This window comes from Physeter macrocephalus, chromosome 14 (genome assembly GCF_002837175.3).
Source record: "Physeter macrocephalus isolate SW-GA chromosome 14, ASM283717v5, whole genome shotgun sequence".
In the NCBI taxonomy this organism is placed as follows: Eukaryota; Metazoa; Chordata; class Mammalia; order Artiodactyla; family Physeteridae; genus Physeter; species Physeter macrocephalus.
In genome coordinates, this window is record NC_041227.1 from 49,449,979 (window position 1) to 49,468,016 (window position 18,038).

At 55.6% G+C, this 18,038-nt stretch overlaps 1 protein-coding gene across 2 annotated transcripts in view; it reads right to left on the reverse strand.

Annotated features, from left to right (window-relative positions):
* Positions 1-3,190: 3,190 nt before the first annotated feature.
* Positions 3,191-18,038, reverse strand: part of SLX4 (SLX4 structure-specific endonuclease subunit) — a 21,868-nt gene continuing 7,020 nt past the window's right edge. For both annotated transcript variants that reach the window (XM_007112680.4, XM_028499130.2), the window contains exons 6-16: positions 16,920-17,132; positions 14,662-14,870; positions 14,232-14,548; positions 13,470-13,710; positions 12,976-13,064; positions 11,915-12,061; positions 11,053-11,222; positions 7,836-10,102; positions 5,734-5,836; positions 4,763-5,179; positions 3,191-4,305 (exon numbers count right to left, since the gene is read on the reverse strand). In XM_007112680.4, coding sequence (XP_007112742.2) covers positions 3,912-4,305; positions 4,763-5,179; positions 5,734-5,836; positions 7,836-10,102; positions 11,053-11,222; positions 11,915-12,061; positions 12,976-13,064; positions 13,470-13,710; positions 14,232-14,548; positions 14,662-14,870; positions 16,920-17,132 — 4,567 coding nt within the window. In that variant the 3' untranslated portion in view covers positions 3,191-3,911. The remainder of the gene's footprint in view (positions 4,306-4,762; positions 5,180-5,733; positions 5,837-7,835; positions 10,103-11,052; positions 11,223-11,914; positions 12,062-12,975; positions 13,065-13,469; positions 13,711-14,231; positions 14,549-14,661; positions 14,871-16,919; positions 17,133-18,038) is intronic.

An 18,038-nucleotide genomic window follows, 5' to 3' on the forward strand; every position in this document is an offset into this window, starting at 1 on the left:
CACCTCAACCCTCCTTCCTGTCTGATTTCAAAAGCCAACAGCCTTATAGACAAATCAGTGAGCTGCAGCTGCCTCGGGCCAGCTCTCTGGCTTTGTCACCACACTGTAAGTCAGAGGCAGGGGTGACACCAGGGTCTTGTTTCAAGGACTGAGTGCCCCTGCAGACCTGATGCTCAGGGGAAAGTGGTCCAACCAAGGCCACAAAGGAAAACAGACTCACCATCAGCAGACCTTTGCTTTTTGGGGGGTGGTAGGGAAACCAGGCAAGCGTGGGGGCATTCCGTGACTTCCTCAAGGCCACACAGCTGGCAGCTGACCTCGCTGGGGCTGGAACTGCATCCTGCCACTCTAGGTCGGCACGCTCTGATATGGTGTGTGGCCCTCCTCACCCCTTCTTCTAACCGCCCTTGCTTTCCTTCTCTCTAGCACCCAACAGGCACCTTTGTCCCGGCTGTACCCCACAGTGTCTTCCTGAGTCAAGGGCCCCCAAGGCAGGTCAGCTGCACCTGAAACAGCAGAATGTGGCAGTTCACCCAGGCCCCTGGAGGTGGACCTCAGCACGTGCGCTGCATTGATGGGGAAGGACACAGCCCAGAGTGAACAACATGAGAAAAGTTACAATAGAGGAAAAATACAGGACAGCCTCTGGTGACAGGGAGCAAACCACCTCATGTGAAGCCACTGAGAGAAGCAGATGACGAAGTGGGAGCAAAGTGATGGGGCCTCAGATTTTCTCAGCGAGCAGGTGGGAGCCAGCAATGGTTGTAGAGCAGGAGAGTAGTAGGTTCAAGTGCATGTAGCAGCTTGTGTGTGAGGGGAGTTGGGAGGGGGCGGGACGTGTGCTTGTATTAGCCTGTCCTCAAGAGCCGCATGGGTGATGGAGGGGAGGGTACCAAGGCGGCAGATCAGAAGTGCTTCATAGAATGCCATCCTCCCATTCCCCCCTCACTCCCTCTGTCCCTTCCATCAGCGCTTGCCAGGTGCTGGGGGGACACACGGTGGCTACACTGGAGAAGCCTGCTGAGGCTTCAGGCAGGCAGAGTGCAGACTGGCGGCTGCAGCCCTGGCCAGAGGTGCAGCAAAGGCGTTTGAGAGCAGGCCGCCCACAGGATGTTGGAAACCACAGGGGCCGGGTGGGTATCTGTCACACGACAGAGACCAGGAGGCCCCTCTGCTTCTCCCTCCACGGCTCAGGGTCGATGGATCCTGAGCACAAAAGGAAACAGCATCCTCTGTGGGGAATCTCGGGGCACCCCTGAGTCAGCACTGCCCCCCACCTTTCCTCCCCACCTAGAAGGGATGTCCCATGGCTGGGTAGGGCTGGGCCCCAGTCTCCCTCTGCCGGCTCCTCTAAGAAGTTCGGGGCCTTCTCCTGACTCTCCTGGGGGTTTTCGTAAGTTTGGGGTGAGGTCTCCCGTGCTCATTCGCACTCTGGGGCTTTCTATCCACCCAGAGTTGTGGTCAGCTGGGCAGGCCCTTCCCAGCTCAGCAAAAACCTGAGGCTTCCTGCCTGCAGGGGCCTCTCTGGGGTTGTGCAGGCTGCAAGGCCCCCTTGCTGGGGCCCTGCTCAAGCTGGGCTGTGGCTGTCCTTTGATTGCCCTGAGTGACCATGTCCAGGCCGAGGCCAGGCCACAGGAAGCGGGACCCAGGAGGTCACATCACAGTGAAGCGTGGGTGTCTCATCATTTTCACTGATGGGTGAACATTCCGCTGCCCTGGAGCCCAGCGCATGTTCTTCCTATGCTGAGTCCCCATGGCGACTGGCAGAGCTTCTGCACAGGAAGGCCTGTGCCCGCTGCCCACCACGAGGCCATGGCCGCTGGCTCCTCCAGGCTCCCTGTGGGTGCTGGGAGAGGGCAGCTCATCATCGGCTCCTTTTCAACCAGTTAGCTGGACCTAATTCTCTAGTACCAGTTAGCTGGACCTAATTCTCTAGTTCCTGAGTCAGGTTTAAATCCTCTGTAAAGGTCATGCTTTCCCGGGTGCCGCCGATTCTCTGGCTGTGGTGGTTTCTTTTCTTAGTGGCTGGTTTAACCCTCTTTCCTTGCTTTTGCACTAGCTGAGCCATGGCCAGGCCCACTGCTGACCCCTGCTGGCTTCTGGGGATGCGCTGCACAGACCCGATGGGCCAAGGTCTTCAGTCCCCAGGCCCACCTTCCCTGCCTTTACCTGCTGGTGGCCTTCTATCAACTAACCCCTCCCCGAAAACCTCCTTTTCCACCTGGAGTTGGTAGCATTCTTGGAGTCAGGACACTGTCCGAGGAGTGAGGCTCCCAGGCCTCCCCCCAGGGAGTGCACCAGAAGCTGCATGGTCTCCCCCGCGAGCCAGTGAGCAGGGTAAGGACCCTGGGTCGGCTCCCTTCTTCCTAACTCCATTTCCCTGACACAGCCCATACTTGGGAGGGGGCGTCAAGCCCTTCATACAAGAAACGCATGGTAGCTTCTAGAACAGGCCAGGCTCCATCTTCAGTCTGATCAAACAGGTGTGATCTGAGCGGAGGCTTCCCTCTAGCCGTCTGCCCTTGGGCAGCAGACACGGGGAAGGCTGGGTCCCCTCTGCCTGGTCACAAATCAGGAAACACAGTATATGTTCAAGAAGCCCCATTTCGCCTCCCTGAATGCTGCACGCCGCTGAGGCCCAGTTCACAAACCCCCTCTGCCAGGAAGCTGTCCCTTGGGGCCATCTGAGCACTGACCCTCACAGCTGGCACAGAGGAGAGGCCAGTCTGTTTCCTCCACTGGATGACCGGAAGTGCCGGCCTGTTCCCTTTTCTCAGGGCCCAGCACACAGGCCAGAGCAGGCTTCATAAACTCATCCTGTTAAAATGCAGATTCTGACCCATTGGGTATGGGCAGCCCAAGCCTGCATGTAACAAACCCTGGGCAATGCTGCTGGGCCTTGGCCTCTCCTGGATCTTCAAGGGTGGGAGCTCAGCGCCTCCTGAGGGCTCTTAACTGTAGGCTTGCGGGGTTTTGCGGGGGGGCACAAATGTGTGGATGAATGAGTACCTAAGAACCAGAAGAATGAGCAGCAGCAGGCCTGGGCTCCCCCTTGAGATGGAGAACACGCAAAGGCCTGCGGCAGACACGGGTGTGGGGGCAGCAGGGGCACTGTGGGTCCCCTCCCCACGGCCCATTTCCCTCGTTGTTTTCTAGAGTACAGCATCCAGAAGGTTTCTATAAAGCCTTTTTGTTTTTATTGCACATCATATAAAACGAACTGCACTGTATTTAAAACAGACAAGACGTTCACAAGGACGCAGAGACCCAAACTTTTCTTCTTTTCCAGCCCTCACCTGCACTCCACAGGCGGCTACAACACATACTGGTGGAACCAGTTAACAAAGAACGTGCTTATTTTGGGGGCTTCAGAGCTGTACTGGGCCTTCTGTACTGTCCAATTCAGAGATTGCTGGTGACAATGACAGGTGTCTGGGCAGGACAGCTGGGCCAGCAGAGCACCTGGGGCCTGGCAGTGCAGGGCCTGTGGACAGCTGGTCTGCTGGTAGAGGCTGGGATTACAGCCCAAGTGCTGAGAAGGAAGACATGGGCAGGGGCAGCCTGGACCCAGACATCCACCTCAGGACACGGACACCTGTGACTGGTGGGCAAAGAGAGTGGAAGACGCAGCTGAATCAGGCCTTGCCCTGGCCAGCTGGCAGTGGCCCACCCACCCCCCGAAACACTGGGGCCCAAGGGGGTTAAAGGGAGACAAACTGTGGGCACCGATGGAGGGAGGGGCCAGGGCCCCTAAATCCAGCGGACGACACACTCCAAAGGCCACTCTAGGATACGAGGTCAAGAGGAAGCCAATCTGGGTTGGTGCTGCCGTTATTCACAGGGGGAGCGGTGTGGTCAGAAAGCTCAGAAACACTGTGGGGGCCTGGCTGGCTGACGGGGGCCGCAGACCCTCACAGGCTGCTGATGGCCAGGGGTTGGGAGCGGGGGACAGGCCCGCGGGTTCTGACCCCCATCTTCTTGCCCACAGGCTGCCGTCTCTTCCTCTCAAGCTTCTCCTTGCGGGCGGCAGCTGTGGTGAAGGTGATGCACTGGGTGTCCAGGAAGTCCAGCAGCTTCCCCATGGCCACGTGGATGCCTTGCTGCTTCAGCTCGGCCTGTAGCTCTGCCAGCTCCAAGGGCTGGTACAGCAGGACCTTGCGGTAGAGGGCTGGCTTGGAGCAGATGTAATGCCTCACGGCCTCCTCTGTGGCCGCTACCTGGATGGCCGCCTGTGAAGCACTGACACCCTCCTCGTCCTCCTCATCTTCTGCAGACTCCAAGGCCGCTCCAAACTCACAGGAAGAACTGAAAAGAACCAGACAATAACATCGAGCAACACCCCTTCTTTCCGGCCTACACCCCTAGACCAGGAGCCTCTTTGAGGGAAGGAGTGTGTTTCTGTGTCCCCTGCGGAGCCCAGCACATGGACGACCCCCAGGGCAGTAGGAAGCCCCAGGCTGCTGTGTCCCTGGCACTGTAGCCAGCGGCCTGAGCGGGATCGCACCCTCAGCCAGAATCTAATGCCAAGGGCAGCCGTGCTCGGCTGGCCCTGCTTGTGAGTGAGGACGTGGGAGCCCCAGAGGTCTGCCCAGGAGGCCCACAGGGGGCTGACCTTTAACCCCACCTGGGTCTCCGGTCATTCAGACCCAGAAGCAGCTGGGATTTCTGAATGTTGGCCATCAGGCCTCGCTTATGCCAATTCTCAAAACTCACTTGTCAGAAGACCTACAAAGTCACTGGCCCTGTCCTTCCATCTGGTTACCTTTGTGAGCTGCAGGAGCTGTCACTGCTGTCTACAGAGGTGGCCATGGATTCCTGGGAGGCCGGTAGCTGGGTGTCACCATCAGGGCCTGGAGGGCCCTCCTTGGCTGGTGACGTGCTCAGGGCAGGGACGCTTCCACCAGGCTGCATCTTTTGATGTTGGGGGCCCTTGGTCTTAGCAGGTTCCTTGGACCTTTGGGGAACGGGGCCAGAAGTGGCCTCCAGCTGGGTGCGGCCAGCTGCCCTTGAAGCCTTAGAGGTCTTGGTCATGTAAGTCCGGCTACAAGGAGCCTCCAAGGGCACCTGTGAGGACTGGCTCTCTTCCTCGGAGTCTGACTCCAGTGTCTGATGAGTGTACTGGAATATCTCCTTCAGTTTCAGGACCATTTGGCGTTTGGGCAGAGGGCGGACCCCAAACCTGAATGGGAAAACAGGTGAACATCAGCAAAGAGCAAACAGTTATCAACTAATTAAACTAGTGGCTTTATGTAACTGAATCTTAAATGCCTGACTTATGAGCATTCAGAGGTCGGTATCTATCCTGCATACCCACTGAGCTAACTCAGGAATATTCCAGAAGGGCCATTCCCCCTGAGTTCTGAGTGGTGGTGGTAGCAGTGACCTCCCCAGTGTCCAAGGCAAACAGTAGAATTCATTGGAATGTGAGTTTTGATGTTCTTTTAAAAAATCAAGTCTCCCTCCTCAGACTGTTAAGGCAAGGGTCCCATTCCCATCCACATGGCACATGGAGACCTGCCACCTGATGGGTGACCTGGAGGAGTGTCATTTCTTGGCCCTGAGTCACTTGGGGAACAGTATGTGGAGAGCTGGGAGTCACGCACGCCTCCCCACCAACCAGAGGCTCCTGCCACCAGAGCCCAGGGTGCCGTTCTGCTCCCCGCTTCACTAAGCCTGGACACAGGCGCAGGACGGAGGGTCTGCTCAGAGCAAGCTTTCCAGAACAACACCAACCTGTCCAGTTCTTTCTTCAGCACTGGAGTCTCCATGATGGAATACCTTGGCATCGGGGTTATGGGCACTTCAGGGGGCAAGTTCTTCTTCCGATTAGCACCTTCTGGGTAGAACAAAAGAAACACACGTTTCAGCACGAGGGCCCTGGATTTGCCTCTGCTGACCCTGATAGTGTCACTCAGAGAAATGCTGCCCTCGCTCCAGGACAGCAGTGATGTCCACCCTTCACTGTTTGACTCTGGAGTCACGTCTTCCCATTGGAAAGCATCACACAGCACGTGGTGAGGGCCACGGGCTTATGCGGTGCTGATGCTGTGAAGGGCTTGAAAGCAGGTAGGCGGTTGCCAGGGGCTGGTGTGAAGGGGCAGTGGGGCGACTGCTGATGGGTATGGGATTTACTTTGGGATGATGAAAACATCCTGGAATTAGACAGTTGTACAATACTAAAAAGCCATTGAATAGTACATTTGAAAGGGTGAATTTTATGATATGTGAATAACATCTCAATAATGCTGTTATTTTTTAAAAAATCAGTATTTTAAAGACAACTTAGGGACAACTTAAGTACATCTGGACTTTGGTTCTTATCCTTTTTATGAGCATGGAGTCCTTTGATATGCCAATGAAAACTACAGGATCTGTCTTGTGAAAAATGCACAAGATTCTTTACATCATTTCAGAGAGTTTGTCACCCTCATGAATCTCCCCTCAGATTCTGACTAAGGTCCCCTGGTCTCAGGTCTCTTGCAGTGGTTCTCACACACCACCTGGGAACCTGTTAGAAATGCAAATTCTTGGTCACACAGCAGACCTCCCGAAGCAGCAGCTCTGGGGTGGAGCCCGGCCACGTGTGTTTTAAGAAGCTCTGCAGGCAATTCTGATGCCCACTCAAGGCTGAAAGCACCTGGTTAGTGATGCCCAGCTGGTCTAAGATTTTAGGGGGACATGAAATGGCAGGACAGAGGCAGATGCTCTACCCATGGGCTCTGCTTCCCTGTCACCAGTCACGGCTCAGTGTCGCCTGGTCCCTTCCCAGACTCTCCCTGGATCAGTCCAGCTGGAGGGGGTAGCGGTGGGGCAGCAGCACCTCAAGGGGCCGACACCAACACCGGGGGCCTTGATTTTCCCCTGTGACCGAAATGAGCTGGGAAGTGGGGTCCCTCCACCAGTGGGGCCGATAAGGCTCACAGCAGACCTCCCACACTCACCCCACCTGGTCTTTTAATTGAGATGAAATTCACATAACAAAATTTTAAAGTGAACAGTAGCACTTAGCACATTCAGTGTTGTGCAACCACATCTTTCTAGTTCTAAAACATTTCATCCCCCAAAGAAAGTTCCATGCCCGTCACTCCCTGTTCTCTTCCCCCCCAGCCCCTGGTGATCACTCATCTACTTTCTGTCTCTGTGGCTTTGTCCATCTGAACGTTTCATATAAAAGGAATCATATAATAAGTGGTGGCCTTTTGTATCTGGCTTCTTTCACTGAGCAGCATGTTTTCAAGGTTCATTCTGCTGTATCTGTGTCAGTGCTTTATTCCTTCATATGGCTGAATAATATTCCACTCTATGGATGGACCACATTTATTTATCCACTTATCAGCTGATGGACATTTGGGTTGTTTCCACCTTTTGGCTGTTGTGAGTATTGCTGCTGTGAACATTTGTGTACAGGAGTCCTGATCTCAAATCCTTTGAATGTATATGTAGGAGTGGAATTGCCTGGTGGTAATGGCAATTCTGTGTTTGACTACTTGAGGAACCACACGTCTGCTCTTAAGGTGCACCTGAGGTGCCTGTTACAGCCTCTCGGAGGTGCTGGTCCACTATTCTGGAGTGGAGCCACAGACAGGGATCTTGAACAAGTACCCAGGTGAGCCACAGGATCCAGGCAGGTTTAGGAAGCCCTGACTTACTGGCTAAGAAGTATATGTTTGACAGCAGGCCAATCCTCCTCAACCGTGGAGTGGGGCAGGCAGGCAAGGGGAGGGCTGGTCGCGGGTCAGCAGGCCCTTTAGCATCACCGCCCCACGCTGTTGTTACGACCCTCCACTCCCCTTAGTGTAAAACAGTGTAAAAGACAACACCCTCCCTCTACTCACTTGGCGTCTGTAAATCTTGCAGTTTCTGGGCTCCATCCACGCTCGGTGTCTGGGGCAGAGGAAGAGCCTCTGGGGACTTCTGTTCTTCTCCATCCCAATCATCCCAAAGAGCTGAGTTCAGAAAGCTCAGCCTGCTGCTCCCAGGGGAACCGGCCCCAGGGGATTTCTCTTGAGCCTTCCTCTGGCCAGTGCAGCTTCCTCGGATGGGGGTGGTGCCCAGCAGTGCTGGGGAGCAGCAGTCACCACTGTCCAGGGCCCCCTCCACCCTACTGCCAGGGCTACTGGTGCTCAGGGGGCCGGTCCACTCGAGGTTCAGGTGGTCGATCGGAATTGGTGAGAGGGGCTCCACGTGCCAGCACCAATCATCGGCTGGAATCGGGGGGTCACTATCCGGCAGGGGGATGTTGCTCGCCTTCTGGGAGGCCACCTCCTGCTCCTCCTCACTGTCCTCAACCTCCACCACGTCACTCGCAGTGGCCTGAAACCCTGGGCTCGGCGCAGGCGGCAGGTGCCTCTGGAACTGCCCAGTGAGATCAGCGAGGCCTCCTGAGACGGGACGGGGAGCCAGAGGAGAAAAGTACTGGTGGCATCTGGGGTGGGGACTGGACGGGCTTCTGCAGACCTGCCTTCTGCTGTCAGGGCTTCCAGGAGCGACAGGGCCCAGGAGTGAGGATGATGTCTGAGGCACTATGACCGAAAACTTACTCATGGCTTCCGGTTCGTCCCTGTTCTCTAACAGGGCCCTGGGCTTGGGCTGAGCCAGTGGGTCTGCTGAAGGCCTGGACCTGAGGCCTGTGATTTGGGTCTGCGATGAACAGTCGCGGCTTCTGCTAGCCAATGGGGTGGCCGGCACCAGCCACGAGGTATCTGTCGTGCTGTCCTCGTCGCCACTGATCTTGGGGTCGCAGAACAGCTGGGGGGCTCTGCCCCCGACAGAGCCCTGGTTCCCCAGCGGTCCCTCCGCCTCCTGTTGTAGCGTGGGCTCTCTTCCTGGTGGGCTTTGGGAAGGTTCCTGCTCCGCATCAAGGTCGATGATGGAAAACAGCTCAGAGGACTTGGTGCTAACTTCAAGAACTTTCTTTTCTTCCGAGGGACCATTCAAAACTGACTTTACTTTGATTTGTTCCAGCTCCAGCTCTTCATCTGAATCCAATAAAAGGATAATCTCATCTTCTCTGTTCACGCTGGATGGAGAGTTCTGAGACCTGGCACTCAAGCAGCCAGGTTCTGACTGGGTTAGATCCATGGGTGGAGACTTTTCTGGGGAGATCAGGACCCCTTTACCTCTGTGTTCCAACACGGAACTACATTCCTTGTCTTTCTGGCCTGGATCCTTATGTGACATGGGAAGGCTTCTGGCCCCCTTTGGCTTCAGTGATGAGTTCTGGGAGGCCACCCTGGAAGCTGTGCCCTGCAACTGGGGTGTTGGCAGGGACAGGTCACTGGTGTGACGAGAACGAAGATGTGGCCGGCAGGGACTCGTGCCTTGATAGGGCTGTGATGGGAAGAAGGGTGAGTGTGAGGAAGGTGCCTGCTGGCGAGCAGGGGGATGGGAACTCTCTATCTCCCTTTCCCATACGGTGCAGTTTCCTTCCTTGCGATCAGTTGTCATCTGGGAGGGTTCAGGGTATCTGGCTTGAGGCGATGAAAAGGACTGTTCATCATCATCAACATCAACTGAGCACAAAAAGGTGCTTTCCTGCTTCTCTGCCCAACCCCGGGCAGGGCTGGAAGAGTAGGGAAGAGCCAGTGCTTCCTTTGGGGACTCTGCTTTCTCCTCCCTGTCCAAACCCTGGTCCCTGGGGGGCAGGAGCGTGGACTGTCTCATGTTTTTCCATTTGTCTGGGGCCTCATCTCTTCCTTGCCCAGATGATTCCATCTGCTCTGCATTTTCTGACTGTTCTTTATTGCGAACGCTTGTGAGGATTCCCCCAGAAACTGGACCGTCCTCCCTGAGCTGGTCAGCTTCTTCCTCCATCACTGGAGCTTTCTCCCGCTGGAGCAGCTTTCGCTGAGTAGCTGCAAATTCATAAATTTCTTCCATCTCTGCCTCATTCACCTTTTCTCTGTCTTCTTCTCGGCCCTCGGATTCCAGCAGAGCCTCTGCTTCCTCCTCTTCACCCTGCCACACTGACCGCAGGAGTTCTTGGAAAGTCTCCACTCTGCTTTCACAATCCTCGTCTTCCTGCTTCTTCTGCTGTCCACCCTCTGCATCCATCAGGATGGGCACCTGTTCGCACAGGTGAACAAGCTCAGTCACGCCAAACCTGCAATGGGAAGGCCATGTGTCACCCCACCCTGCGCAGAGGCGGCAGCTGGGTGTCCAGGTGCGGGAGGCTCGGGGCAGGAGCCCTCAGGGAGGACGGCCGTGACTCATTCTGGCCTTTCCCCTGCTCCCCTACGGAGATGGTTCCCGTGCTCATGCCCAGCTATGCCCCAGGCTGCTCAGTTCTAGAAACAGAGCCTTCAAGGAGGGCCACTAACCCTGCTGTGCAGGCCCGAGTGCAGGCTGAGGGGAGATGGCAGGGATGGGTGGTGCTGTGACCGGGAGAGCACCCAAAGCGCTGTGACTGATGCAAACCGGGACACCCAACCCTGTCACAGGTCAGCCAGGCCTAGGGCCACACCAGCCTGCCACCTGCTTGACGGCTCTGTGGTCTAATCGGTACCTTTGAAACCCAGAGGCTGAGCCCATCCTTCCCAAGAATGCACCTGAGAGATGAAAAAGGTTTCATCCCAGAGGCCCTCGAGCCTTATCAGGAAGTAAAACACCTATTTTTTGCTGAGCTACCTGCCACCTCTCCTGAGATACTGGTGTGGACAAACCAGGTAGGTGCAAATTCATGGGCGTTAGATCAAGCATCCTACTCACTTCCATTTTCTGGGACTTGGGAAAGGACGGCTGTTGTTCACCTTTGGTGGCAGAACCACCAAGGAGCGGCAGTGTTTGGGGGCTGAGGTTGGGACCACCCTCTCATCACGCCCAGGGATCGAAAGCCATGGGGCCCTCCTCAGCCAGCACCTGGCTCTCCTGCAAGTGTTCATTCTGGCCAGACTTCCAGTCAATACACCCTGTTCAAGGTCACCACCGGGTATAAACTTGGGATTAAAAGGTACAGGAAGGACTCAGCCCTGACCTTCCCATAGGCCATCAACCAGATAATCCTTGTCAGTTAATGTCAAAAGCTGTGAAGTAAATGGGAAGAACAATCCGGACCTGTGGGCCAGAGAGCTCAGGTCAGGGGCCAGGTGGGGAGTAAGGGCAGTGTCCGCAGCATAGAGATAACGCAGGAACACCCAGGCGGCCTCAGCGCTGACGTCACTCAGCAGAACGCGCTGGGTCCTCATGTCACCATCTTCTATTGCAAAGAAGCCTTCACTGTTTACCTGAGGGAGAAACGCATACAGAAGAGTTACCGATCAGACAGTCATGACTTGGGGCGAAACAGACCTCAGGGAGGTTCTGGGAGCCTCTGAGCTTGTCCCAGGACAGGTATTATTAGCCAGTGTTGCTCCATTTAGTTGGCCAGGAATTCTGCAGGTTAGGCCACAAAATTTGTCTGTTTCCAAAATCAAGTCAGTGACAGATGCGCAAGAACCCAGTCAGTCCCCTCTTGACAGGCATATCAAAGGCACTAGAACTTTCTGACGAGACTGACAGCAGTTTCTGGGATTCCTGCAATGCGATGTTCAAGTCAAATGCACAGTGGCACAGAAATGTCGCAGTAGCTCGACCTTAACAAGGTTGATCATAAAACTTTACAATTATGCAAATAGAGGAAAAGGAAACAATTCTGGGGAAAAAAGGATTTTTATTCAACAGAACAAGAAATCTGATGTTTCCCAAAGCTCATCTCTTCATAGAGCTTCCTGACCTCAAACCTGTCTTCTCCATGGAAGCATAACCTTGATGGCAACAGAGGAAGAACGTTCCAGGGCAGTGGGAGGAGAGTCGGGGTTGGGGGAGGAAAGGGGGCAGGAAGACAGAGGGAGAGGCAGGGCACAGAGGGAAGAAGACGGGAGGAGGGAGAGGAGGGGGGAGGGAAGGGGGTGGGGAGACAGCTTGGCCGCACACTTACGTGCTGCATGAGAAGTGGGCATCGGGCATAGAGCACAAACTTGTGGGCATAAAGCACCTCCCCGCTGTCCATCTGAAACTGGACGTCGCTGAGGTGTGGGTTGTTGACCATGGCACCGAAGTCGGCCACCAGCAAACCGAGGGCGAGCTGAAATAAGAGGGGGAGAGCGGCCACTGCCATCTGTCACCCTCCTAACTGTGCAGGCCCAACTGACGGGGTGCAGGTGGCCAGTCAGGGCCTCGTGCTGCTCCCCACAAGGTCCAATGTTGGGCTCCACCTTTAAGTTACCTTTAGGCCCTCAGGGACACGGAACAGCAAAACCCAGTCCTTTCTAAAAATCTCCATCACACCCAATTCCCTGGCCTAAATGGGCGCCCCAGCCCATGGAGAGGTGTGCTTGACAGCCTCACCAGGACGCAGCGGCAGCATCAGCACCTGCTGAGGGCTCCATTGGCCAGGCGGTGTGCGGCCCCACAGGAAGCTACCAGCCCAGCCTGCCATGACAGATGGGACCTGAGCCCAAGCAGTTACGGGGCTGGCCGAGGAGCTCCGTGTCCCTCTCTGACACGTGCCATGTCTCCAGGGAGACCTTGGTGAGAAGTGCTTGGCTGATACCAATGCACTCACAGGATGACACCCACCCTAAGGAAAACCCAGCTTCTAACCCAATTCGTCACCAACACAGAACACAAACTATTAGCTGGAGGCCTCCAGGACTCACACATGAGGGCTCAGCAAGTCCTGAACGAGTGAATGGAACTTTGAGAGATGGATGCACAGAGCCGTTGGCTGAAGTGAGGCACCCTCACCGAGCAGGGGTGCTCCCCAGGCCCCAGGACACAGCAGGCTCCCAGGGCCGGGCTACTGAGGTGCCCCAGGGTTCAGCAACAAAAGGGACAACAGCCTCATGGCAAAGCCCCGCTCAGTTCAAAGGCTGTCAAGGGGATCATTGGACTCGAGCAGGGGCCTGGAGGCTGGCAGTGAGCTGGCAGCACTGAACACACAACAAGCCCTTCGGCCAAGACCATGGATGGAGCCGGGACAGGGCCAGACATTCTTACCGAAGCCTGGCCACTCCTCTCCAGGCACTTCTCCTTGGCTGGCAGGACAAACCCAGTCAGTGGAAGGCTGCTGGGCGACAAGTCCATTCCTGAGAGGAGGATTTGCAGGTTAAAAGAACAGCACCTTCTGGCAACATCAACCACCAGGGAAAGAGCATCACCTGGGCTGACCCGAGGACGTCTTCATGGAAAGCGAACTGCCCACAGACCACCTGCACCACCACCCACTCCCAACAGAGAGGGACTCGGGAGAGAAAGAGCCGAAATCAGCCCTCATGACCACTCGTTCTGGCAAAAGGCTCTGTCCTTGGTCAAAGTTGAAGGAAGAATGTGACAAACTCACCTAAATCACATTCACCTTTGAGGAAAAATGAAAGCACCTAGTGAGACTACATTCTCCCTGTCACCTGGGGATGAGCCTGGCAACATGGGATCTGAGCAGCTGTCACAGCCCTGGTCCCAGGGAGGAGAGGCCCCGACAGCCAGTGTCTCACCTGTGGCCCCTCCTGAGCCGGCTGCGCCCCCGCTGCAGGGCCACGGGCTGGCGCTCAGCCCCTCTCCTGCCAGGTCCAGGAGATCCTGCAGGGCCTGATGCTCCCTCTGGCTGGCGGAGGGCGCTGGGCTCAGGGGGCTGTGGCCCACAGGGCGGGTGCCATGGACGGCAAGGGGTGTTTGCACGCCAGGCTCTGGCTTCTCAGGCAGCTCCAGTGGCAGCGTGGGCTCCTGTGTGAGTCCCTGAAAGAAGTGGGAGAGCCAGAGTGAGCGTGTGGCCGCTGCAGCAGGCTCCCCAAGGGTGTGAGCCCCAGCCCAGAGCGACCCTGGGAAGATTGTCACCCTTGCCGCCTGTCAGCAGGCTCGTCTGTCACAGCAGAGGCCATGCCTGTGGCCTCCACATCTGCAGAAGGGTTCCCAGGGCCCCCGCCCTCCTAGTATCGTCTGAATTGCTTCAAGCGGGTGAGTACCAATTCCAGACACCTGCATAGGCCAGTCTGGTTCCTGCCCCCCATCACAAGCAGGTCATACCCGGTCCGGGAGAAGGCCCTGGGACTCTGCATTTTAAACTCTCCAGGAACATAACACACTTGGGAACCAGTGGTCTCCCTGTTCCTACCAGGGGAACCATCTGGTTGCTGGAAAGAAGACACACTAGACCACACACGACGCTCCTTGGCTTCCCCCCACTCCCATCTTCCTCCAACTTTCTGCCGCCACCCTCTCTCCTGAGCCCACCCGTGCCAGCTCAGAAGGGAGCGCACCTCGGCGGGCCGCTGGGGCACCAGGGGAGGGACCAGGCTGGCCGTGTAGAAGGATTCCAGAGCCCAGGCCCCGGTCAGGGCGCTGCCCTCCCACAGAAAGTTCTGCTTTCCTCCAGGTGGTCGAAGACCCCGCCTGCCCTTTTCCAGCTCTTCCTTAAAAATTCTGCTCGCAGGAAGCGGTGGCGTGCCAGACAGCTCCAGCTCCTCTGCCAAGAGCTGGGCCACGCGATCCTCCATCTGTCTCCCTGTGGTCTCCGCGTCCTGGACTAACAACTGCGGGGGCGTAACGGGGGCTTTCTTCTTGCGACTTTTCCTCTCTAGAGCCAAACAGAAGCAACACGGAGTCATCCTCCCCCCGAGGCCCCCAGCTGCTCCTTTAGCGGCTGCCGTGCGGCGTGGCTCCCCCGGCACCACCCTTGACCACACGTACCTGCTCCCGGTCTCGTCCTCTCAGAAAAAGCGTTTCCCAGCCTGAGTGCCGCCGGCACAGCCTCCTGCTCCATCTCGGACCGGGACAGAGCCATGGCCACCAGCAGGTCCTCGGACGGCGCCTCGGGCTTGGCGATCTTCCGCCTCTTCTGTGGCTCCTTCTTGGCAGTGGCTCCCTTCCGCTTCAGACCTCCAGCATGATCCCTGAGGCTTAAAAGGCAGCCACACTGAAAGGTTAGTGAGGCTAGAGGTGCGAGCACTTCCTATTCTGAGGTGGTCCCCACTGGACCCGAGAGGGCTCACCCTTTCTCCTTGGTAGGGGGGGTGAGAGAAAAGGGATAAATGTGCAGACAGAAGCATCAACAGCTTCTGTACTCAGTCACTGCGCTCACTCTGTGCCTCACGTGAGCTCGCCTGATCCTGGGCCATGAGTTCAGCACAGTCCAGACACGGGAGGGTCTGGGTCCTTCCAGGTGATGCTGCCCAGCAGGGTTCTTGGCAGACACACAAAGCCAACAGCAGCACCGCATACCCCAGACGTGGCCAAACCCTTCCGGTGGAGTCAGCTCCCCGGATTCCACCCACTTCTGCCCATCCATACCTCAGATGCCCTGAGGCGGACCCAGCCACATTGGCTGTGAAAAGATCCCTTCCCTCCTGCGGGGGCCCTAGGGTGGCACCTCTGCCCAAGGACTGAAAGGCCTCCCAGGTTAGGCCACCAGTGTGGTCAGCTGACTCAGAGGTCAACGTGCAGCATGTCATTTGGGTTGGAGGATATTTATTTAAAGGATTTTTTGGCTGGAGAGAACCTACACCGGCTGGTGAATTCCAACAGTCTGGGCGAGAGGTGGGAGGTAAAGGTGAGACAGATGGAGAGTACAGACCCAGGACCACCTTCCCTGCACCTCAGGGCAGTGTGCGGGAAGCACCTCTGGTTTGGGTAAAAGCTCGTGCTCTCCACCGGGCCAGGGATGGCTCCGGAATCTAGGTATCACCTCAGAGATCTCAGCGAGCCCTAATTCAGTTCCTGAGAACCCTGCACGATAACCACAGCCTCCAGGAGGGGAAGGAGCCACCCTAACCTCCAGGCCCTGCTGGCAGCTGCTGCAGACTGTACCTCGGCCCAGCGGGCAGGGCCTGGGCTGAGGTGAAAGCACGCGAGGGGTGCAGGAGCAAGTGGGGTGCTCTCACCAGCATGTGTGCCCTGGCTGGGGAGCTCTGACTACCCCGGAGTCAAAATGCCCTGGGCTTGGCCGTATGGCAGGCAAGGCTCTTCGTTTGCTGTGGTTTTCTACTCTAACAACCTTCCAGAAGGACCCACACACATCTTGTCTCACTTCTTGGAGGTATTTAAAAAGCAGATATATTTTATCTGAGTAGGTAGCTTCAGTCTAGTCCTGCCAAAAGGCAAGCAATGGCTTAGATGACATCTATTCTAAGGACTTAAGGCTTCTGAATCTGTGATGCTAGTGTTGATGTGCTAAAATACGGACAGGCTTGCAGCTAAGAATCGACCACCCAGTCTCAGCACTGGCCCCCTTCAGAGGCCCATCACCTGCGTTCAAGGCAATGGCTGGAACAAACAGAGCCACTGCCCTCGGCCTTCCCTTTGCCCTCAAGAGCTGCCGAGGGAAAGAAGTCCCGAACCTGCAGAAGTCCAGGGCCCGCACTACCCTGTTCCCTGTAACACTGGGACCTACCCAGGCACTCACAGCGGCAGAGGCAAAGTGGAGGGAAGCAACCCTCTGCCACTTGTTTGCCTGTGGTTTGCATGCCAAGCACTTGTTTCTGGGTATCAGCAAGGCCTCCTATTCAAACAGTTAAGCATTTAATTCATGCAAAAAAATAGGCCTATGGTTCTGTCTCATCAACTTGTTGAGCTATGCTGAGTAATCTTACATTAATAGTATGAAAATCGGACTACACTGAGCTGGAAGCCATGCTGTACCCCACACGAAATGGATGAGGTGAAGAGAATTATCAAATTCTTAGCTGCTCAGGATGGTGGGGATGGGAAAATCTCAGGAAGGCCCTCGTGGAAACCAGTCCAATCCAACTGGTCCATTTCAAAGCCTCCGACGATAGAGATCTGTCCCCTCCTCAGTCCCTGTGGAGACTATGCCCAATTTCTTCCCGAAATATTTCATCTCCAGAATCAGAGAGGGCTCTTTTGTCCTCCAACACTACAAAAGACCTTTTTTCTTTTTTTTTTAAACAAATCAGAGTACTTTGATTTTTCTTCCTTTTCATCTGACTCACCTCGATGCCAGTGTGCCAGAGGCCCCCTCGGGCTGAGCTGTCTGCAGCCGCACGGCCTGGAGCAGGAGCTGCGGGCCAACCTCCATCTTCACTGCACACTGTTTCAAGTGACTGATTCTGCTCTTTGGGGTGAGAAATGGCTTGCCGCAAATTGGGCATTCAGGGATCTGAGGCACAGAAGGTCTCAGTGCCTTTTCAGCCTCGTCCAAGCACCTGGAGGAAGACAGCAAGGCAGAAGAACCACCCTCCCTGGTAATATGATCGTAGATAGGGATTCATGTCAGCGTGCAGGTGCTGTGGGACAAAGCCTGTTCTCCCTGAGCTGATCCCTCCACACAGCCTACAGTCAGCCTCCAGACATTGATTTCAGGTTTCTGTTAGCAAAGGTGTCTGAAGAAAGCACGGATACACTAAACATAGAGTCATGGGAGTAACCATATGGCACAGTGATTCTACTCCTAAGTATATGCCCCAAAGAGCTGAAAGCAGATACTCAAGGGACTTCCCTGGTGGTCCCAATGTAGGGGGCCTGGGTTCCATCCCTGGCTGGGGAACTAAGATCCCACATGCCGCAACTAAGCCCACGTGCCACAACTAGAGAAGCCTGCGTGCCACAACGAAGAGCCCACACAGCCAAAATAAATAAATACATTAAAAAAAACAACAGCTACTTAAGCAAATACATGGAAAGCATGTTCACAGCAGCTCTATTCATAAAACCCAAAAGGTGGAGACAAATGTCCACCAATGGATGAATGGATAAACGAGACGTGGTCCATTCATACAGTGGAATATTATCTAACCTTAAAAAAGGAGAAAAGCACTGACACAGCTACAACATGGATGACCCTTGCCAACACTCTGCTGAGTAAAGGAAGCCAGACACAAAAGGCCATATATTGTGTGAGTCCACTTATGTCCTGAACGGGCAAACCCACAGAGACATAAGGCAGATCAATGGTTGCCAGGGGCTGAAGAAAAGAGGGAAATGGGGGTGCCTGCTTAATGGGTCTGGGGTTTATTTTGGGGGTGACAAGATGTTATAAAATTGACTGTGGGGACTTCCCTGGTGGCGCAGTGGTTAAGAACCCGCCTGCCAATGCAGGGGACACGGGTTCG